We start from the raw sequence: 24,770 nt of genomic DNA, 5'->3' as shown, positions 1-24,770 counted from the left end.
CAAGGTAATCCAAAACATGCTTTATTTTCGTTGCAGTACAGAGAGGTGTCTTTATTGGGTTAATATTACAATACAGCTGTGCATGTACATACTGTATAGCCGAAGACCGAGAAAAGGATGATGCATATAGAAAGTAAGCTTATAGGATGGTCACTGACTGGGAAGCTCATCTGAAAATGCCCGAAAACTGACCAGCAGAGGACTGCAATGCAGACATTGCCAGAGCCTACCGGAGCCTGAAGTGTGTGTGCGCGTATGTGTGCACGTGTGTCTGTAAAAGCTGATAGCACATAGATGTGTGTGTGTGTCACAACTTTTCACTAAGCTGTAGCCTCAATTTGACATCCTGCTGCCACCATCAGAGCTTTGTTTTTAGTAAACCCATCACACGGCACACTTGTTTTATGGATTATAAATGAAGTCATTATCTGTAGCACTCATTAGCTTCAGGTCCTAATTAGGTGAAATTAATATTGCTTCCTCACAAAGACACCGACACTAGCAAACTGGCAATTGACCTCTTTGGGCAATGTGTTGAAGGGACAGAGAGTTGAGGGGAAACATAAAAACAGCAGAGAGCTGTGCAATGACAGCTGCTCCTGTTCACTACCTGTCACCCTCGCTTTCATATTTCTGTCTTTGAATATCCAAAAGATATGCTGAAACTAAAAACAAACAAAAAAGTCAGTATTAAGCCACGATCATGCATTTTCTCATCAATTATGTTTAATTTCCACCTGTCTGTATAGATGACTGTTGGATATCTGGCGACATCCTGACCTGCAGTCCGGCCCCTCTGACCAACTCAGTGTCATCCCTGTAGTACACAGACTTATTATTGTGTCTGTAACTCTCCTTTCTCTGTTCTTCATTCTCTCTGTCTGATGTCTCTTTCCCTGCTCTGCCCAGCTGGCCTTCGGCAGGAGGGTCCCCCCTTATGAGTCAGATCCTGCTCAAGGTTTCTTCCCGCCTAAAGGGGTGTTTTCCTTGCCACTGTTTGGTTTAAGGTTTTTCACCCACTAGGAGTTTTTACCTGCCATTGTTTATGTAATAATTGCTCGGGGGGCATTTTCTGGGTCTCTGGAACGCACCTAGAGATGACTTGTATTGTAACAGATGCTAAACATATATATAAAATAGAATTGAACTGAGTTGAATTTTATTTCATAAAAGGAATATTCATTTATTTCATAACACTTTTATTTTATAATGGTATATATTTTATTTAGACTTTTATTTTGTAATGCAACATTTACATAATTCATGATACTTTTCATCATCATTTTGCATCGTCACGTTTATTCCAGAGCTCTTTTTATTTCATTTTCTTGTATGCAAATGAAGGGGCCACCTGCACAAGCCTCAGCAAGCTCAAGAATCCCTTTCCACGACCACTCCATTTATCCTGAGAACAGGCCAGTGCAGCAGCACTGCATCAGTTTTATCAATGAAATGAATTAGAATGCCATGTGATCTGGGTAGCAGTCGTGGCGGGGTGCCTCGACGACCCAATCCCTGGACCAAAACCCTCTCAGTGGGGACATGGAATGTCACCTCGCTGGGGGGGAAGGAGCCGGAGCTTGTGTGTGAGGTTGAGAGCTAGAGATAGTCGGGCTCACCTCCACACATAGCTTGGGCTCTGAACCCAGCTCCATGAAAGGGGCTGGACCCTCCACTACTCTGGAGTTGCCCAGGGTGAGAGGCGGCGGGCTGGTGTGGGCTTGTTTATAGCCCCTCAGCTCAGCTGTCATGTGTTGGAGTTTACCCCGGTGAACGAGAGGGTCATTTCCCTGCGCCTTCGAGTCGGGAAAAGGTCTCTCACTGTTGTTTGTGCTTACGGGCCGAACAGCAGTGTGGAGCACCCGTCTTTCTTGGAGTCCCTGGGAGGGGTACTGGATAGTGCTCCAACTGGGGACTCCATTGTTCTACTGGGGGACTTCAACGCTCACGTGGGCAATGACAGTGATACCTGGAGAGGCGTGATTGCGAGGAACGGCCTCCCCGATCTGAACCCGAGTGGTGTTTTGTTGTTGGACTTCTGTGCTAGTCACGGTTTGTCCAAAACGAACACCATGTTCAAACATAAGGGTGTCCATCAGTGCACGTGGCACCAGGACACCCTAGGCCGGAGGTCAATGATCGACTTTGTTGTCGTTTCATCTGACCTTCGGCCGTATGTCTTGGACACTCGGGTGAAGAGAGGGGCTGAGCTGTCAACTGATCACCACCTGGTGGTGAGTTGGGTGCGCTGGCGGAGGAGGAAGCTGGACAGACCGGGCAGACCCAAACGGATTGTGAGGATTTGTTGGGAATGTCTGGCTGAGCCCTCTATCAGGGACATCTTCAACTCTTACCTCCGAGAGAGCTTCTCTCAGATCCCGGGGGAGGCAGGGGACATTGATTCCGAGTGGACCATGTTCTCTGCCTCCATTGTCGTTGCGGCGGCTCGAAGTTTTGGACGCAAGGTCTCCGGTGCCTGTCGTGGCGGCAATCCTAGAACCCGGTGGTGGACACCGGAAGTACAGGATGCCATCAGACTGAAGGAGGAGTCCTACCGGGCTATGTTAGCATGTGGGACTCCTGACGCAGTAGATAGGTACCGGCAGGCCAAGCGAGCCGCGGCTCGGGCGGTCCTGGAGGCAAAAACTTGGGTCTGGGAGGAGTTTGGGGAGGCCATGGAAGAAAACTTTCGGTCGGCCTCGAGGAAATTCTGGCAGACCGTTCGGCGCCTCAGACAGGGGAATCAGTACTCTGCCGGCACCGTTTACGGTGCGGGTGGGGAGCTGTTGACCTCGACTGGGGACATTGTCGGACGGTGGAAGGAATACATCGAGGATCTCCTTAACCCGACTGACATGCCTTCCATAGAGGAAGCAGAGGATGGGGACTCGGGGACGTGCTCATCCATCACCCAAGCCGAGGTCACTGAGGTAGTTCGTAAGCTCCTCAGTGGCAGGGCACCGGGGGTGGATGAGATTCGCCCTGAGTACCTCAAGTCTATGGATGTCGTAGGGCTGTCTTGGTTGACACGCCTCTGCGGCATTGCGTGGAGGAAGGGGACAGTGCCGCTGGAGTGGCAAACCGGGGTGATGGTCCCTCTTTTTAAAAAGGGGGACCGGAGAATGTGTTCCAACTATAGGGGGATCACACTTCTCAGCCTCCCCGGGACAGTCTACGCCAGGGTACTGGAGAGGAACAATACAGTTTTCGTCCCGGTCGCGGAACACTGGACCAGCTCAACACCCTCTCCAAGGTGCTCGAGGGTTCATGGGAATTTGCCCAACCAGTCTACATGTGTTTTGTGGATCTGGAGAAGGCATTGACTGTGTCCCTCATGCCATTCTGTGGGGGGCGCTCAGTGAGTATGGAGTCCGGGACCCTCTATTATGGGCTGTCCGGTCTCTATATGATCGGAGCAGGAGTTTGGTTCGCATTGCCCGCAGTAGATCAGACTTGTTCCCGGTGCATGTTGGACTCCGGCAGGGCTGCCCTTTGTCACCGGTCCTGTTCATAATTTTTATGGACAGGATTTCTAGGCGCAGCCAGGGGCCGGAGGGGATCCGGTTTGGGAACCACAGGATTTCGTCTCTGCTTTTTGCAGATGACGTTGTCCTGTTGGCTTCATCGGACCGGGACCTTAAGCATGTGCTGGGGCGGTTTGAGGCCAAGTACGACGTGGCAGGGATGAGAATAAGCACCTCCAAAACCGAGTCCCATGGTTCTCCACCAGGAAATGGTGGCATGCCTTCTCTGGGTGGGAGAAGTGGGAGAAGTCCTGCCTCAGGTGGAGGAGTTCAAGTATATCGGGGTCTTGTTCACGAGTGAGGGACGCCTCCCTAGGGAGGTGTTCCAGGCATTTCCCACCGGGAGGAGACCCCGGGGAAGACCCAGGACACGCTGGAGAGACTATGTCTCTCGGCTGGCCTGGGAACGCCTCGGACTCCCCTCGGAAGAGCTGGAAGAAGTATCTGGGGTGAAGGAAGTCTGGGCATCTCTACTGAGACTGCTGCTCCCGCGACCCGGGAACGGATAAGCGGCGGACGATGGAGCGGAGCGAAGTATTATTGATTATCAATTATCTTTCAATGGCGCTGGGCAGGTGCAAGTTCAATCAGCAGCTTATGCATGATTAATTTCAAGTTTTCAGACCCCTCTTGCAACTTTTGTTGTTGTTGTTTGTTTCAAATAAGCATCTAGTGGCAAGTTTAGTGAACTTTTTCAGGTATTATTGATGACTCAAATGTGAAAGTGTGTACGATTTCATCACTTCACAGCGAGTGGCACCCCCGCCCCCCATCCCAAGCACTCTCAGGCAGCCAGTGTTCATGCAGCAGCCCCTCCCAGCTCCAGCCAGAGCAGGAGATTTTTACCACCCCTCAGCATCTAGACTGCTAATGAAACATGCATTAGAAAAGCTCCTGGTTGATTCTGCACTGGCCCAGTGTTCTGGAATAATTGATAATTTATCATTCTAATTAATTTAATTATTATAAAATTGATTCAATGGTGCTGCACATGCCTGTAGTCTAGTCAAACGGAGTCAGACAAGGGTCGTGGGAAGGCTGGTGTAGGTGGGTGTCACACCCCCATTCCTTCAAGGTGGTTGGCAGCCTCCTTCAATAAGTCTGCGATGCTTCTCATCACAGTATTCAAATCTGAAACATCCAGTGAAAGTCAGAGTCCGCCCAACATTTTGCTGCCTTTTGTTCTCCCTCTTCGTTGATGTTTTCAAAATGTTATTTCTGTTTTCTCTCAACTTTCCTGTCCATCACAAGGATCCGCTGATGTTTATGACTCGCCAAACACTCACAGAAAACCACACCCCCATCATTTGCATATAAGAACATTAAATAAAGAGTCCTTGTCCAAATGTAAAAATGTTAAACTTGAAGTTTTTCAAGGATTTGAAGATTTCTCCATTATAATGCAATGGGCCTTGAATTTTGGAAAACCCTGAATATTTTAAAGAGTAAAGGCTGAATTAAGCTTCTGCGTCACACCAACGTAGAGCACACGCCGCAGCCGTGACACCGTATTGAACCCTTCGGACTTCTCCGTCTCTCCATTTGGTCGCGGTGCAGTACCCCCCGCGACAGCTAGTTAGCGATCTTTTTCTGAATGGTTTATCCGACTTTTTCCAGTCACAGTGAATCAAAGAGATAAGGACAACGTTTGTGCAAAAAAACTAAATAAAAAAAATCACACATAAACGAAGAAAAGAGCCCTGAAAGTTCACGACTGCTTCAAACCGGAAACCGGAAATGCGTTGCTCCCAAGCAAACCAATCACAGCCCTCTCCGTCTGCGTGTGGTCTGTGTCGCTCGACGCGTAGTTACAATTTTCGGGAGGTACGTGTCAATGTGACGTCAGAGGTGACGGCGTGTGGTCTGCGTGGACGAAAACCACACAACGTAGGCACGGCGCAGTTTTGACGCAGAACCATATTTCGGCCTTAAGAATTTGAAGTAAAAAAAGGTCATACCAGCAACAGCCTGAAGGAGGTGAACGTTTTGATATCTTAATGGTTGCAATAGCTGGTTGCAATAGTGGAACGAGTTAATTGGCAGAAAACAGCAGAAGAATTCGAGACAGAGGATCAGAATCGATTGAACACTGAGAAAGCAGGGAAAAAGCTATAGTTGACAGCAAAAAGTAAATGGGAAAAAAAGAAAAAACAAGTTAATAAACAGAAGAAAATGGCTTTAAGCCTAAAACAATCCCGTAAATGGGGGACAGAGCGCAGGTCCCACACTTGTCAATTAATGCTATCTGGTAACCGTACACTGGCCTTTCTGAGAACAAATGTCAGCATTCAAGACAAGGATGAGATAACCTTTCTTCATGCGCAAGCTTCAGACGACCTACGTTGATATTACAGCACAGCCATCTAATATGAGCTTATCCAACATGTCATCTGTACAATAATTCAAAGAGTTTAGCAGGTTTGCTCTTCTAGAACTGATCAGATTTTGTTCGTTCGAAAAACTACTTTGTTACTCCAAGCTGCATCCAAGAATTGTCCAAGAATTAGCAAAGTATAGATAAAGTATTACAAATAGCATAAGTCAACAAACTGAAGTGAACAAATTCAAAGTTCAAGTCGTCTAATGTCTTTGCTTGTATTGTATTTAAGTTTCACTTTACTGTAGTAGTTCTATGTCTCTGTGTAGCTTTTTATAACCATATTGAATATCTTCATGGCATCTTTAACTTGCTTACCTATTTGTCATTTTTAGTGCTTCTTGTGGTCGTTTAACTTTCATTTGTTTGATTATGACATTTTGTTGTTTTTGTATCTAATTGTAACCATTTGTGACTGTTTAAGTGTCTCAAATTGCTTGTTTTATATGTGTCTTTTGCAATTTGTATCCTAATGGTGAAGTCTCATTTTTTGGTATATTCTTTTTATAATAATTTTTTGAGTATCCATTTCATTTTTAGTATCTGCTCCTGACCTGTGCCCTGTCAGCCCATTCAGTAATCTGTTAATGTTTCTAGTGGTATTTGAGTCACACTGATTTCCAGCAACCATAAGGACTAGTTCATGACAAAATGTGTCTTAGAATTTTGAAAACTCGCATTTCATATATGCATAAAATGCAACGATATTTTTTTTCTTTAGCCACAACAGCCCATCTTCATAAGAGCAAAGGGAAAAAAAAACTACATAGATACATGAAACATTCAGAAACACAGAAAAGCAAACACACATTCCTGCTCTTATTCACACAGCTTTTCTGCACCAGTGCAAAGAGAGGCAGTCGCTGATGTGAAACATCAATTTCCAGGTTAGCTGCTCTGTGTGGCTCAGGCAGGTATCTGCTGTGACCCACCTGGGCCAGATAAGCAACTGCAAGCTGATCTGCCACCAGCACTGCACCTCTGAGTATAGAGAATGGAGTAATTCATGCACACAGAAACACATGCATTATCATACTTAAAAAAAAAAAAAAAAAACAGTAAAAACCTAAAACAATGTAATAAAAGTGATAGGAAAAATGGCAAAATCCAAGTCTGAATGATTGCATTACTTCTTCCATAAAAAGGTTGTTGTAATATATCAACATTTCTCTGAAGGGGAAAAATATGCAGGTAAGACGTTTGTTTCCTTTTACACTGTACTTTGATCATTTGTCTTGCTATGACTCCTGGTATTAAACTGAGTCTATACTGACTCATTTCAGATAGGAGTGTTACAAATTACCTTACAAATATGCAAAAAGAACCGTGAGACAACTTTGATAATTTGCAGAAAGAAGAAATAGGATAGCTAAAATAACCACTGAAAAAAAATCCTGCTTTTCTCTTTGATGATTCTCTGGGTCTAATCTCTAAGTCACATTCACATACAAACAGTGACAAACACTAAACCAGTGGTGGGCAAAATTTTTAACAGTGCCAACAGTGAAAGTACACAAGGGGCCACATATCAGATGATTAAATTATGACATGGGCTCAGTTTTACAAGCCAATTTCATCATCCTTTTTTTTTTCTCCTTTCAATATTTCACTGTTGGATGGATGCTTGCTTAATTTAACAAGCTTGGACATTAGCTTTGATTAACTAATACAGCTAATTTTTGGATGCTGGACTGTATTGTGAAAATCTTATGCATACATTTTAAATAGGATGTTTTTAGGGTGTTTTCTCATCAATAACAATCTTGTGTTTCAGTTAGAATGCTTGGTTGAAAAGTGCCTTGATGTTCGTGTAGTGAGTTTTGCAAGGCAGAAGTGTTATTGTATGTACTGATTTGTTTTGGTATGGTGTGTATTTTTGTATGGTTTCATTTGGGTTTCTTTTTTAGTAAATGTTTTTATTTGCTTTTATTGCCGGCTGTTGTGCACTTACTGCCTCATACCAAGTTTAATTACAGATCAGCAACACTGGGAGCAACATTCCACACAGCCAGTCAAGAATCAGACAGAGACCCCCTGCTTCCATAAGTGGTTGAGGAGAGGAATGACCTGGGACTGAAGGGATGCATGAGAGGATGCGAGGGGAGGCCGTGGGAGAATACAGGCCAGATGCAGGGAGAGTGCATGGAAGCAAGGACCCGAGACGAGCAGAGTGTCACGGCGTGAATTACCCGCATCGGCAGAGTGAAGAATTCTGCCAGTGGTGTGAATAATCTGAGTTCGTCTTGAGTGACACTCTTATGATAGATGAGGTGCTACTGCTAGATGGAGGCCTTTGTGTGCAAGATGTTGTTTCTGCGTCGACAGCTGGCTTCCTGGGGAAGAGGCCGAGCAGGCGCAGCAAGTGGGAGCCTTCCAAAACAAGAGAACGCAAAGCCCGGGCCAAGTCTGGGAGCAGAAACTCAGTATTAAACATGCTGGTCTGTGACATGAGGTCACTCTCCATGGTTGAAGGGGAAGGCTTTCAACAAATGACTCACCAGTTCAACCCTGGACACACCCTCCCATCTCGAACCCACTTGATGGAGAGGAAATATGAGACAGTCTTTTTGAAGGCAAGTGTGACACCCAAGCACACACACAGGTCTTAATTAATGTATAAGAATAAGAATGTATATATACACACACACATACATACATACATACAAGTCCAACTTTTCTTTTTTTCTCCTCCTCCTCACTTTTCATATAATTATTATCTAAAGCACCTTGAATCGCCTTGTCCCTTTTCGTTTTAACTTTGAAATCTTGGTGCTGACATTTACAGCTCTGCATGGTCAGGCCCCCTCCTATATCAATGGCCTACTAGGCCCATACACTCCATCTCGGAGGCTGAGATAATTTGACCAGAGCTTGCTTATGACCCGTTGCACTGTTTTAAGACGCGAGGAGATCGCTCCTTCCAGGCCGTCGCACCGAGGCTCTGGAATGATTTCCTGCTGGACTCAATCGATGCTTTTAAGAGCAAACTTAAAACCCACCTGTTTCTCCAAGCTTTTAAACATCAGCAGTGAGAAGGTTGTTTTATGACCATCATGTTGATTGTATGTACTTTTTTTATTTGTATATTCTCGTTTTTATTGTAATTTTACATTTATTGTATTGTGTTTATTCTTTGTGCAGCACCTTGTGAGATGCCCTTGTCTGTGAAAGGTGTTATATAAATAACCTTTACTTACTTACTGAAATGTGCTATACAAATAAACATACCTTGCCTAATGAAAGTTACAATATCATTAACTTAATATTTCCTATAAACCATTAAATATATATATATATATTTTTTTAAGTTTAAATTACAATACGGTAGAAATTATGTAAATAAAAATCCCTAACTGTTCTGGTGAATGTTTATCGTAGAGACTGTGTCTTTGCACTTGAAAAAAAATTGGACTAAAAAGCCATTCTGTACTTATGTCTTTAAAGGTGAAGGAGATCATAAAAGAGGTCGACAGCTCCCTCACACTGATTGCTGATGTTTGGACCAGCCGTGCCACAGAGGCATACCTTGGACTGTTGTGCCATTTCATCACTAAGGATTGGCAAATGAAGACTTTGAACCTTGCCACCATGCCTTTATAAGAAAGTCATACTGCTGCAGACATCATGACATGGATGGAAGAGCTAAAACAAAAGCAGTAGTTCATGACATTGGATCTCATATGGTGTGATGCGAATGCTGGAGGATGCTGCACTGGGAACACAATCCAGTTCATAGTAAACAGTGTCCTCAAATAACCCAGCAGGTTGTAACTGCTGTTACTGCCTATGCACCAAACGGCAGTCAAAGCCGGTCCATGACAAACACCATAATCAAACATAAGGGTGTCCAAAACTGCACATGGCACCAGAACACCCTGGGTTTTAGTTCTGTGATTAATTTTATAATTGTATCATCTGATTTGTTGCCATATGTTCCAGACACTCCGGTGAAAAAGGGAGTTGAGCTGTTAACTGATCACTACCTGGTGGCAAGTTGGATAAGATTCCATCTACAAAACGCTGGAGGACGAGTCCTATAGGGCTTGGTTAGCCTGTCAGACTGGAGGCAGTTAACAGGTATTGGCAGGCCAAGCAGGCTGTAGCCTTGGCAGTTGCTGAAGCAAAAACTTGGAAGGAATTCGGTGAGGCCATGGATAATTGCTTTTAATTGGCTCCAAGAAGATTCTGGCAAACCATCATATGGCCAATGCAGGGAAAGAAATGCTCCACCAACACTGTGTATAGTGGAGGTGGGGTGAAAGTAGGGCTGTGCGATTAATCGATTTTAAATCTAAATCGGATTTATTATTCAAGACGATGTTAAAAAAAGGAAAATCGGAAAATCGATTTTCCTTTTTTGCAGCTGGCTGCATTACAGACAGAGCTCGTCTAGTCATCTTTGTTTGGTCAAGAAAATTGTAAATGTTGTCACTTTACTAAACTCAAGGAGGATTTACAGTATCTTTCAATTGCACTTCATTCCCAATAGGGAAATTTGTTTGCTATTTTTCTTTAAAAATAAAGAAAATATTTGAAACAATTTATTCCATTGTCTTTTGTAGTTTTACCAAAAAAATCGAAATCGAAATTCGGGTTTTCAGAGAAAAAAAAAAAAAAAAATCAGGATTTTATTTTTGTCCAAAATCGCCCAGCCCTAGGTGAAAGGAATACTTTGAAGAGCTCAATCCCACCAACACATCCTCACTAGAGGAGGCTGAGTCTGTTGACTCCGAGTTGGGCTCACCCATTATTGGAGATTAGGTCATTAAAGCGGTTAAAAAGCTCCAAGGTCATGGGGCTCTGGGGGTGAATGAGCTCTAAGTGCCTTAAAGTTCTGGATGTTGACCATCGCCCGGGAGTAAAACTTCTAGTGTTCAAGTGCCCACTTTTGACCAAAAAGGTTTGTATCAAATAACTGTATATTTATGAGCTAGTTAATACATGCTGCTGCTGCTATCATCATCATCATCATCATCATCATCATCATCATCATCTTTTAACATCCAGATTATGTTCCCTTACATTCGTAGTAAAGAAGCTGTTAAACATTTGAGGCTGCATTTGGAAACATTGTTAAAATAGCTCCTGTACCAAGCATAGACAAATGCAGTGAAGAGTGATTAGCATTTGTGAAAACTCAGAGGAAATGTTGGCATGATGAGTGTTGAGTGGATGGGCCATAATGGCACTAACACACCAAACGCCAAGTGCAGACAATATAGTGCAAAGTGTCATGATGGATGGCGTGTTTGCAGACATTGCTGAACCGTGGATCCCATTATTTCCTTGGGGAGAGGGGTAGGAGCAAGGGACTAACTTGAAAAGATAAGGGATGATTGACTAAACCAAAACAGAGGTCCCTCATTGATGGCCTTCTGTTGGAATTATTGGGAAACCAAGGTGCTGGGAGTCAATGCAACAACCTAATGACAGCAGACAGCTGTCACAGAAAGTAAAAAGATCAAATGCAATCCATTGCCTAAAGTGAGATAGCCAAGAGCTCTTCACAGAGAAGAAAAATGTTCAGTCATTAAAAATATCTCTCAGACATGAATATGTCACATCTGCAGCTGGTGGAAAGGATTTATAAAACTAAGACAGAGACAGGGACACAGTTGCTCTCCAAACATTGCACATTCACCAACTCAAACTGACAAACAGGGACAGATACCACAGCAGTTATCGGAGATAAAGAAAGGACAAGCATTGCATTCAAGCTTGGCTGAATGAGAACTAAAAGTATAAATGGACTGTGTGCTAGCATGCAGGCAGTACAATGGTAAATATCTAAAACACAAACTGTATTTAAGACTTTAAAGACTTTTAAGGAAGTTCTGGCAACCAGCTATCATCCCAAAAGGAATAAAACAACTTTTAGAGTAAGGCAAGGCAGGATTATTTCTATAACACATTTCATATACAAGACAATTCATGGATTTATCATAAAGGTTATATAGAGAAAAAGAGTTTAGAGATAAAACAAACCTTTTTCTCCTGACCTTTTATCACTGCTCATCTTGTTTTTAGGTTTTATATTTTTATGCTGTCTGTGCTCAACATTTAAAAATTAAGAAAAGAACATACTCTAGGTATTTGAGGATGGAAATAACACAGAAACACAAAGTGCTGTTTATACTTAAAGTTATGGACAGACATAATTTCCCCTTGCAGAGTCATTCCATACCTCATTCAATGGGGCCCTACTTAAACATCCAGCAAGATCCTGACTTCAAGTGTTACTCTAGCCTGTGCAAAGACTACTAGGAGAAGAGACCGAGAAGGATGGCATGATATAAGTTCTGTCGTCATTGCCTCTTGAAGACAGTCACTCAAACTAGGGTTTCCTAAACAGTATTAATACTAAGTACGCTGCTAAGGTATATTAACATTATACCTATCCATGCATATTTTGTGACTAATTCATATATTAAATGGTAATATTTGACTAATCAAATTGGGAATGTTTTAACTATAGAGCTGCATGCAACACTCACATGGGCATGCTCCAGAAATAAGGGGCAGCAAAGCACATGATGCACTGAGAACAAGGAGAAGCACAGTAATCAAGGGTATCAAAGAAACATTCTATCCATCTATCTATCTATATATAGAGAGAGACAGTATGTATACTATTCTACCCAGATTCTTATACACACCAGTTAATTTTCTAGGTACACCTGGTATATCTAATAAAGTGGTGAGTATGTATGTATGTATGTATGTATGTATGTATGTATGTATGTATGTATGTATGTATGTATGTATGTATGTATGTATGTATGTATGTATGTATGTATGTATGTATGTATGTATGTATGTATGTATACTAACCAGATTAATACACTCACCACCTCCGAGTGGGTTGACTGAGTTCCCATGAATATAAAAAGCCATCGTCAATGGAGCTCCGATACTGCGATTCACCATGGCAACGCATAGTAAGCAGAAGTGATCTTCCCATTTTAGTTCACTAGAACAGAACATGTTGGTGCAATCGTATAATAACTATACACATATAATCAGACAAAAGTGTGACAACTGCTGCGGCAAAGGAAAATGTACGTATGAGAAAATTCCAGAGGGAGTGAATGTGTAGGCTAATTAAAATTAATGACTGTTGAATACAAATGAATGTAGATGTGTATTGTTCTCAATACCATACGCGCAACCTGGGAGCAAAAACATAACAGGCTCATTTGTATTCACTTTAAAAAAAAATATCAAGTCTAAGCAGGATGCTAATTATTTTAAGCAATTATGATATCAACTTTTAAATCACATGAATTAATTTATGACTTTGTGGCTACAGGAAAACTAAAGCTATATCCACACTATGACAAATCACTTATGATTTCAAAAACGTTCTTCGTAAAGCTGAGGATGTGTCAGTAAACGCGTGCGTCCACATGAATGTACTCAATAGGCTTGAAAATGCAGTCAAATCCATGCCAGACCTGTTGGTGGCACTGTAACGCTACGACAAAAACAAGCGGCAAAACATATGGCATGTGCACTTGTGCAGAAAAATCATACGAGTGACGCTTGTGCAAATATTTCAGAAAAGTTGCGGAACGGCAGTAACAACAGAGCTACTTAAACGGTGTCTTCAATTCTTCCACTCTGGAACCTGGTTTCAAAAATGATCGTTTACAGGCCCCCAAAACGCTGGCCTTTGATGGATGATACAAGGTATTTGCTGGAAGTGAACACGTGATATATCTGTGATGCACAGAAGAATAGGATCATATAGGCTGTGACATACAAAAAAAAAAAGAAATAGACCCAACGCTCCTTAAAAATCATCTGTTACAAGTAGGCCTACAAGTCCATTGAACCGCAGTAAAATCTATGCAGCTCATCAATACACTTTCCTGACACAAATGTGACATGTCATCACTCAGACGTCTCTAAAATGCCATTTTATGATCATTTGTCTGATGAAATTGAACTTGTTTCAGCTTTCTTGAAGGGGAGGAGGAGAGAGAAAGTAACTCCTTGCTGTCTGAAACCAGCTCAACTCAACCCTCTTGGTCCGCGTTCAGGTTCAACATACTCAGAGTTTCAACATAAGCCGCTTTGTGAAATGTAACCCTGGTGTACCTGATAAAGTGGCAGTTGAGTGTAGATTTACTGAAATAATTGTCCGTTATCAAGTCCAACTTAATCATAACTGGTTTATGTCCAAATAACAGTTCATTCTCAAGTATTTTATGCATAACAAAGAAATACCTCAGTAACCTTCAGCGACAATGACATTTGCATGGCTCAAATTTATTTTTTTTAAATATATAAATAAATTAAATTCAATAACGTATCTAAACCTTAACTAAAACAAAAATAAAGTGAATTTCAACAAAAGGTGTTTACAAAATGTATACGAAGTGCTATGAATTCCTGGGCTTGTGCTAACCCAGACTTAAAGGGTTAAACTCAGTGGCGAAACTACCATATATGCAGACAATGCGACTGCATAGGGGCCCGCACGTGTCCAGGGCCCACACGCGCAGGACCTGGGGACATGCGGGCCCTGGACTTTTTTTTTTTTTTTTTTTTTTTTTGAGGTGTGTGTGTTTACATCAATGTTATGGGCTGGTTATAAAGATATATCTAGTTTAAATAAAAATTTTAATTTATAGAGGATCTTGGATGATGCCGGTGTAGTGCGCATGTGTAACCCATATTTGCATAGAGGAAGAGTTGGCGAGTGAGGAAAGGAAAGGCCCGGTTTAATGATCTTGCATCGGGGCCCGGTGCTGAGTTGTTTCGCCACTGGTTAAACTCAATTGTTAATTGTGATTTTGCAACCGAAATGACACTGGAAAAGGTATATTCCTGTTTCAGACCTGCAGAGCAATCTGCTCCACACCTCCAGCATCGGCTGAAGTAGCTGGGAGCCACGGGGGATCATTTCAGGACCTTATCAAGCAAAATCTGAAATCGCTGCCAATGACTTTGGTATGATTGGCCTGGAAGATCAAAGGATAAAGTCTAGTCAAAAGCAGGAAGCTTGTGTTTAACCCAGTGTCAGCTTAACAGAGTGGTTATTTCTGATTTTGCCACCATTTGAAAGGGAAGCTCTTTTGCAAATATTCACCAGCTGCTTTGCAGCTCTTCTGGCGTGAATCAGTGGAAAGAGCCAGGAACCACAGAAAATACATTTAGGACAATTTTAGTGGAATGTTCAGCAGACGATTCTGAAATGTTGAATTCACAGTGAATCATTAGCACAAGCTGCCTGTTCTTGGCTTAGACCCTCCCACAGCCAGCCAGAGGTGACTGCAGGTTCCAGCGAAGCTCTGCAAGTCCTCATTTCAGTTCTGGCAGCAAGCTCTTCAGTAGCGACACTTGAATTAGACTAATTTGATGAGAATTAAAGTAAAGTGCTAGTCATTGGCATCATAGGTTATCATCTGCTAAATCAGGCAAGGTAAAATGGCTAAATGTGATTGACATGAGGTGGGCGTATTCCAGCCTGCTTCACAGTGCTGTTTGCAACATGGTGCCACAACAACTTTATAAAGAGTTTGGCCAGTGGATACTACCCATCAACAAGTAATTTCACCAGTATCTTTACTTTATCAAATCTAATTATTGGACTTGGACTTACAGTATTGGATGTCTGATAAATATTGTGCACTCCATCCATTATGTATATAACACATACATGTTAATACATGGACATACATGTAAATAACTATAAATAAAGCTGAGCAGCACATAGAGTTGTACTAATTAGCTAAAAACAGAAAACTGTATATCAGTATTAGGAGGAGAATATCACAACAGCAGCTATGAACTAGCAGATGAAATCTTTAGTTTAACAAGAATGGACACAGATCCCCCCACAAAGCTGCAACCATTAGTACCCTCAGTTCCCAAACAATTACAATTAAGATCATTTTATTTAGTTGTTTAATTAAAAGCGAGAGTCAAGTAGCATTACAGTAAACATTCGTTCCTCTTAGATTTTTCTAAGGGGATTGGCAGAATTCCCCTGTAGATGCAGTAAAGACCCTTGAAAATAATATCCTATATTCTTTTTCCAGTTAATAAAACCGTTTCCTCGTCATTCCCTTAGCAAGGTGACATGCCCTTCCTATTTAAAGAGAGAAAAAAAAAGAAAAACACACCAATGTCGTGCAAATTTCAGCAAACACAGTCTCACCGGCAGCACAAAACAAATCCCAGACACCCAGACAACCATGGTCCACTTGAGTTACTTTTAATATAGCTGTTTTGTCAATGAGTGACTGTACATGGATGAAAAACTGAACGTAGAATTAACAAGAGCTGCTTTTTATTTAAAAATGTATTGATAGAGTTAAGTGACACAAGAGCTGGCTCAAAGGCAGAGCAGGGGGTTGTTCCTGCCTGATACAACCAAGTTAAGATACTCAGTGCTTTAAGTAGAAAAATAGAAATGCCGGCACTACCCCTACTAACCTACTGTCTATCATACAAATATAGGAAGAAAAACATGAGTGATATGTGTACAGTATGTCTGTATGTTGTTCTATTGTACAGAAATGACAAAGAAGAAGCCAACTCTGAATCAAATCTACATGAGCCAAATTCAAAGTGTCATTGAGCCACGTGTATTAACTTTAACCTTCGTGGTGTTAGCATTGCATGGAAATATCATTGAAAAAGTAAGTTATACAATAAAAGCACCTCAAAAACGTAAAGTGAAAAAATATTAGTGCTTCCTTCTGAAAAATCTATTTCTCCGTATTAAGGCCTGTGCAAACTTATGCCACTTCATTGATATCATTTTACCTTCAACCTTAAATTATGTCTTCAAAAACTCAATATACTGTATTATCCAGCCAGAGTCTCTGCATAAACATGTAGAACATCAAATTGTCCATGGTCAACATCACAGCCGTGATCGTTTTCCCTCCACTTTTCCTTTCATCCAAAACACCTACGTCTACTTGAACGTGACACAACATGAAGTGCGAGATATTATATATATAAAATCTCATGGGGGGGTTGTCAAAGTATTGGTACTACATATTTAAAGCACTGAAGATACTGTAATTGGAACGCCTGAAAATAAATCAAAACATTTTCTTTTTTTTGCCTTGATAGCCAAATTTCTATAAAACTGGAATATCTGGTCTTAACAGGATAATATTTTTACTAAATTATAATTATAACATCGATAATACCAATAATTATAAATACTACTGTATTTTTGGGTCAAGGTAAGCTGACAAACAGGAAAACGAATCAGAAAATGAGTAAAGAGTGACGGCGACTGAAGACGATCCATAGTTAATTCAAACTTTTCTGCAGCTGACGGTGGGGAACTGGCTAGAGCGAGAGCACATAGACATCAACACATTTAGTGGAGGACATTAATAAGACACTCCTTGGGGCAACTTCTTGCTCTTTAATTATTATTGAATTTGGAATGCCACAGAGCTAATTAAAAGTTCAATGTAGTTACTGTGGCAGTGGAAGAATGTGAGGGAACAGAGGAGAACAAGAGAATTAGAGAAGATAAAATACGTTCAGACAGAACGCTGGTATTTTCATTGTTTTACCGTGCTTTAGCACTGGCGCATGCAGCTGAAGTTGTACATCTTCAACGAAGGATGAAAATGTGAATGGAAAAAAATGGCTTTAGAGCCCTCTGGAGTCATTTCACTTGTAGAGAAAAAAAATGGATAGATATAAAACAGGAAACCTATCAGGGCTTAAATGCTGGTTTACTGCCTTGCTGCTACGAGAGTCTAATGTGTCCACTATTTCTGATCTACAAGGAAATTAAGAAAAAGGGTTAACAGAGCTTTTTCCAAATTTCATGATGTCCTGTTTAGCTACACAGGATGATGATGTATGACTTACAATGACTCATAGTTGAATCAAAAAGCGACCCTAAATTTAATCCTCTCATGTGTGTAATCAGTACTGACAGAAGATTTACCCCTGTTGTTCTCTTTGCCCTACAAGACTCCCAAATTCCTCTGAAGAACAAGTGAATTTGTGTGTAAACAATCTTGTATAGCTTAACACGTGCTGTAATATTACAAGCCTGAGCCAAAATTTTAAACCTTATACAGCAAATCCCAACTGACAGACTGCATGACCTACACCAACCTTCCCAATACACAGAAGAAGTTTCTTTTTTTTAATATTATATATATATATATATATATATATATATATATTCCAATAAATGTGTTTTCGCAAGTCAATTACTCCGTAGAAGACTTAATCTGCCGAATCAGAGGAAAGTGGATTAGGAGATGAGAGCATTTAATCAAAGTGTTATCTCTGTTTAATTACACATGCCATTTCCTGAACCAACATACAGCGTTATCTGTGCCCCTGTTTAGATGCCCTCTTTCAACAAAGTGAACGACTCCACAGCTTTGGATCTGACAATATTTCATAAAATGCAGATATGCAAAACACTAAATAATGTTTTACCTTTATACAAAACACAAAGACAACATGAAAACCCACATGGCCTACTGCACTGCAGTTAGCTTATTGAGGGGTGGAGTTTAACTCGCTGTTAAACCACTATGTGATTTAAGAGAGTCAGGTGACCTCTTAAATCCTGTTCCACTCACGTTAGCGACTGTGGTTTACAATGAGGCTGAAAGTTAGCTTGATCTCATCCACTGTGTCTGAATAAAACATCATAGCAAAAGGGCCACAGCTGGAATCAGAAGCTAGAACATGATTCCAAAACTACATTTAAAATGATCTGACCCCGTGTTAATTACAACACTGCCATAACCTTCAGCCGCGAGCACACCTGAGAGTCAAACTGGACATGTTTAGGCTCTAGCTCAGTGGTTAGCACTGTTGCCTCACAGCAAAGAAGGTTCCTGGTTTGACTCCCTGGTCCAGCGGGAGTGTCTGCGTGGAGTGCATGCAATGATCTTTTCACATTTGTCATATTGCATCACATCATGGTCATTTGCCTCTCAAACAACTCTAAAACCTATAACATCATTATACAAGCAGGCAATAAAAATTATGGATCAGAAACCTATGAGATGGCACCACTGTGAAATTTTAAGAAAACACAACCTTTTAACTTTTGAAAACTTTGTGAATTTTAGTAGTCTTAAACTGGTTTTTAAATGTTTATATAATCATGTTTCACCCCTGTTCTCTGAAGTGGTTATTAGGCATCAGAGCTCTGGTAGAGTAACCACACGGGCCTGCACCAATGGTGACTGTCGTATCCCAAAGTATAAGACCTCTTTTGGTGAGTCGTTTTTTTCTGTGAAGGGTGCAAAACTCTGGAATTCTTTACAGACTAATTTAAAATTAGAAACGTGTGGCAATATTTTCAACAGAGGACTCAAACTATGGCTCAAGTCTAAACAACAGTGCCTACATGAATAGGTCAGGTCTGGTTCTGCTCTTGAATGTTGTCTTTGCTTTATATCTTATGTCATCCTCTAATTTTATTGTATATCTTATTGTATTGTATTTATATTATTTTTTTAAAAGCCTCCTGTGGACAAGTGTTGCAAATTAGCATGTATGCTAAAACACTCAAAGAGTGCATTTGGTTTGTCCTATGTTATTGTGATGTCCATACCAAATAAAGAAATATAATAATAATAATAAATAGTTTGCTTGTTATCCTTGTGCTCGCGTGGGTTCCCTGCGGGTACTCCGACTTCCTCCCACAGCCCAATGACATGCACGTTAGGTTAATTGATGATTGTAAATTGCCCGTAGGTGTGAGTGTGAGCGTGCATGTTGTCTGTCTGTATATGTGGGCCTGTGATAGACCGGCGACCTGTCCAGGTGAACCCCTGCCTCCCACCTGTAAAGAGCTGGGATAGGCTCCAGCAGACCAGGATGGATGGATATTCAAACAACAATCATCTGAAGCAGCACCACGTCACCCATTCAGCCAATAACGCAACATTAACCTTAAACAACACAAACAAGAGCGTTACTTAAACTTTCCTCCTGGGTTTAGTCTCGCTGATGTATTAAACAGAAGATGTTGTCTTGCCTGCAAACCAACAGAAAGGCTTGTGTTAAAAGCCTCATAAACCCTAGGTCAGGTGTTTTAGCTCACACAGAGTCCTCCTGTGATCGAGAGCCACTATAGCACACATTGGTTACCAAACCTTTTGCTCTCAGTGAGCAGGTGGAGTCTTAAATCAAAGATCCATGTCTGTATGTGTTCCCTCATCTATATATTTATGTGCAGGATATACTTCACACCAAACAAGTCTACTGACTCGGAGGTCATGCGTTTTACTGATGTGCTGTCTGGTGAGGGATGAATATGCATCAGTTTTACTTTAGGACAGGTATTGGTCATGGTCTTATTGTGTCAGTGTCAGTCAGTTGGTGGTTGGACAAACCACATCCTGGCGTTACAAACCGCTCACACGAACCACATGCTGTTACATCATTATCACGACACTACAAGCTCCATGGTAACTGAATATGACCAACTGAGAGAGCTTGTGGAAACCTGATCATTGTGCTGAAGTTGCGTAGTTTGGTCTACAGTCTGCCAGGCAGCTCTTTATTAATGTTAATTAAATTTGAGGTGAAATAAAGTTCTAATGTGGAGCATTATGAGATTAAAAACTAATTAAAGCACCACCATTACATCATTCAAGTCAAGTTTAACAATTATTTCATAAGTGGAATATATTGGGTTTTTTTTTTTTTTTTTTTTTTTTTATTATCCTGCTCCTTTATTCAAATTGAAATTCACAAAGATGTTGAAAAATAACTGCTGGACTACTCTATTATGCCAGCATGCAAGATGATAAGTAAAACGTTTATGAGAGGAAAAAATGTGGGTGTTTGGGTTAAAATGAATTATATGCAATTCGTCTCAGTGTCACAACCTCCACCCACATATCACACAAATATTTTACTCCGAGGCTCGTGTGTTTATATCTGTGTTTACGTGCTGAAGAATTGGAAGGCCTGCTCGATGAGGACATCTGCTGAGCTAATAAACAATAATCTTGACAAATTGTCGCTGTCTGATCACTCAATCCTCCCTCACAATCACACCACTGAGGAAGCCATTATGGACCGGGCCAAGGACATGACTGACAGCTCGCTGGACTGGTGGAAGGCGTTGCTGGACTGAAGCCCAGCTGTCTTAGGAGGGAATGCTGATTCATTGCCAGAGGGCACCCTGAACAGATTGGTTGGGGAAACACATCTACGCCCTTTCCTGGCGGGTACACGCAGGCTGAATTTATGTAGTAATTGTATTTTTTCTAGAATTTTTGTTATCCTTTTGTTCAAAGAAGCCACATCTGCCAACTGCTTTAAAAGGCAATGATTCTTTAGGTCATGATGATGATTGACTGGCGACTCTGTAGGAGACTGCGACCTTTTCTGGCTTCAATGTAAAACATTCAACTCACATGATGATGATGGAGATGATGCTAAAGAATAATAGATGAAAGACACTTTAGGATGATGACTGGAACAGTGGCGGTGCTTGATATTTGAACTTTCATGACTTGGAGTAAAAATATACAATGGAAAGAAATGATAGGGTGTCTAGGGCAGTGACATGTACCTGCTCACAGAAAACAACTCAGAATGAATCGATGTAAAGGAACGCTCCGAGACTCACACTAGTAGTGTTGACAGACTGGCAGAGAGGAAAGGTCATCATAAAAAAAAAAACCCAAACTTCTAGAAAATCAATCCTATATAAAGGATTTTAATTCCAAGCCACTGACACCCTCAGAGATGATGAAAAGCCAGACATCCTCAAATTGCCCTGTCAATCATGAGAACCAACAAAAATGACAAAAAATAAATAAGTGGGGGAATAATACATCCCAGAGGAATTGGACTCAACCTGGTATTGGGTGTTCATACTGACACCCCAAACTTTTTCCAGCTGCAAAAACTATACAGTATAACCAAGTTCATAAGATTAACAGGGTGCATTTGTTTTAGGTACAGTTACTTTCTAAGCCCTTTTAAAAATGATATGAACATCAATGATGACATTTTGACACCTTGGAGACTCACCAATAGGCGTGTCCTCATAGATGAGAAGGTAGGTCGAGAAGAAGTAGTTCAGAAAACGCGGTGGCTGATTGGATCCTGTGGAGAAAAAGAGGAGTATTATGCAATGTGAAAATCATATACCATGTTAAAAAGAACTCATGACATGAAATAAATTATGTATATACACATGCATACATTATTATATATATATATATATATATATATATATATATATACATACATACATACACACTTATACACACACACACACACATCTGTTGAACGTCAAGATGCGACATCTTACAGACTGGTGTTATTTAATGAAAGCTAAGCCTAAACACAGAAGCATCAGTCCATCATTCAGTAGCTTGTAGAGAAACCTTTGGCAGCAATAACTTCCAAGAAATTGTTTTATGGATGATGTTATCAGTCTCTCGCATTATTGTGGAAAAATATTATCCCACTCTTACAATCTTGCCTCAGTTTATTGAAGTTTGCAGGTATTTATCTCTCTTTGGGTCCCCAAACAGCATCTTTGGCTGGGTCATTGCATTGCATATTTTCTGTTAAATCTATTCTGCTTTAGATTTGCCAGCATATGTGCGATCATCGTCCTATTGCATGACCCAGTATGCCTCTAGAATACTTTGGTAGACAGAGGAGTTTAACGCAAACTGCTAAACTAAACCCGTTGGGAATTAATAAGCATCATTAAACTCAGTTTGAGCGGAAAAGATATTTTTGCAGCATAAATTGTGAACAAAATAAATATACATAAAAGAAGAAACAGTAAGGTACTCAGGTATATCCATCTTCATGGTTAGGTGTACCGTTTATGACATGCATAACATTGTACAGCTGCTTGTGACATAAGAGGGTTTTTTTCTGGTCTACTGATATTTGACATGATCTTGTTTTTTTTATAAGCATGATCCAAATACTTTAATATAAGTAACACAAACCTATCCCAAAATGTGAGACGTCTTGTGGTTTATTCAGCGATGCAGTAGTTTTCTGTAAGGCTTCCATGTTCCTTTCAGGCCCTCCCAAATAAGCTGTACGTGCAGTGCTTTAAGTAGGCCAGTATGCAGTAAAGACACTTTTAACCCCCCGCCCTTTTTTAATATTTTGTTCACTTTATGTTTTTTTGAGGTGCTATTTTATATCTTTATTTTTTCAATGATATTTTCCACACCATGGTAACACTGTGAAGGTTAAAGTTAATAAACGTGGCTCCATGACACTGAATTTGGCTCATGTGGATTTGATTTAGAGCTGTCCACTTCTGGAAAGATAGGCAACGGCGTTGAATGCTTTCCACTTGTGTATAAACTTTCTTACTGCAGAATGGTAAACTCAAAATTGTTTGGAAAATTGTTTTATAATACTTTCCAGTTTGACGTACAGCAAGAATTCCTTCTCCAAGACAATAATGCATGCCTTTCAATTCAATTTTATTTATATAGCGTCTATTACAACAGAAGTTGTCTCTAGGCGCTTTCCAGAAACCCAGAACATGACCCCCGAGCAATCCTTTCAGTCTTGGCATCGTGTTAACACCCACCTGAATGCTCCAGACCAGCAAACGGCAAAAACATCTACTTTTATAGAGTCTGCACACCTGCTGATGATCAGTTCAACAAATTCTGATGATTAGTAGCAGCTGACTGCAACTTACCCTCTTAGATCTTATGGAAACCGTAACCGGTGACTTAGTACTTTCTTTTTTGTTACGTATGTAATGGCATAATGAATTTCTTTGTTTTTTTTTTTTTTGTTTTTTTTTAAATCGAACAAGACCCAAAGGAATTTAAATGTCTTTAAAAGGTATAGTCTGTAATCGTATTCAAAAACATTCATTGTTATACCGGGTGAAATGGTCCTTCCATCCTGAGAGTAGCCGGTGAATAATGTGTTCAGAGAAAGGAAAGAAAAAAATCTGACCTCTCTGACAGCTTTAATCCTGTAAAAACTCCGACTAATCTGTTTTTTGCGCACCGAATGGCACGGATTGGTCAGAGGACCAGAGGATTGGCAGGGGGGAAAGAACCAATCAGATGCCTTCATTTTAAGTCCCGCCCACGCCCCCCTCTGTCCCATGCGCGCACTCGTCACGTCGAATGTAACGGCTCGCCCTGCTAAAAAGGCTAAAAAAAGAAAGCCAAAGTGCGATTCTGCGGCGCAGGTTGTCCGCTACTGGGGGTCTGCCACGGACCGCGGGGTCCGTGGGGATGGAGGCGTCTCCATCCCGGCGAGGGCGGAGAGCGCCGGTGCGGGTGGCGGTGCGCTGCGGTGCTGTGCTCTGGAGATACGGCTACGCCATAAGGTACGCCGTAGGCTACGCCGTAGGGTACGCGGCGACGCGCACCATTCTGCGTTGGTGTAACGCGGAACCATAAATCAGCTTCAGTGTGTGCTCTGTCTGCTGTTCTGAACTTCTCTGTTGTTCTCATTTTGCTGGGACGTCGGCTCCCTCCGCTGAGACACAACTTTTGCGGTATGCGTTCATTGTTGTGTCTAAAAATGATGCGCAGTGCCCACCCAATCAGAAACGGTACAGATATTCTGTGATATTTTTTTATATTTATAAAAAAATAAAATTATAAAACAATAAAGGATCCCCATAACTTTGATTGGGTGGGCAGGACGCACGTTTGGGTGGGCACAGCCCACCCCTGCCCCCCACTAAAACCGGCCTCGCTTACAGGTGAATGAGACATGGGGTAGTTTTGTTGAAAATATGCTGTCCAAAATGTCCGGGAAAACTCAACTCCTGCAAATGCGCGTTCCCCAAAGTTTGTGGGGGCGTGGCTTTGGACGGAGCACTGACGGGAGGGCTCCCCAACATTACAGACTATACCTTTAAGTAACTTTTGCATATG

General features: G+C 41.3%; 1 protein-coding gene across 1 annotated transcript in view; it reads right to left on the bottom strand.

Moving 5' to 3' along the window:
- The window catches only part of cdh23 (cadherin-related 23), a 230,210-nt gene that overhangs the window by 203,077 nt on the left and 2,363 nt on the right, over window positions 1–24,770 (bottom strand). The window contains exon 2 of the mRNA XM_061745915.1: window positions 21,910–21,984. Coding sequence (XP_061601899.1) covers window positions 21,910–21,984 — 75 coding nt within the window. The remainder of the gene's footprint in view (window positions 1–21,909; window positions 21,985–24,770) is intronic.

This window comes from Cololabis saira, chromosome 17 (genome assembly GCF_033807715.1).
Source record: "Cololabis saira isolate AMF1-May2022 chromosome 17, fColSai1.1, whole genome shotgun sequence".
In the NCBI taxonomy this organism is placed as follows: domain Eukaryota; kingdom Metazoa; phylum Chordata; class Actinopteri; order Beloniformes; family Belonidae; genus Cololabis; species Cololabis saira.
The sequence above is the reverse complement of the archived record's forward strand: the minus strand, read 5'-3'. Positions and strand labels throughout refer to the sequence as shown.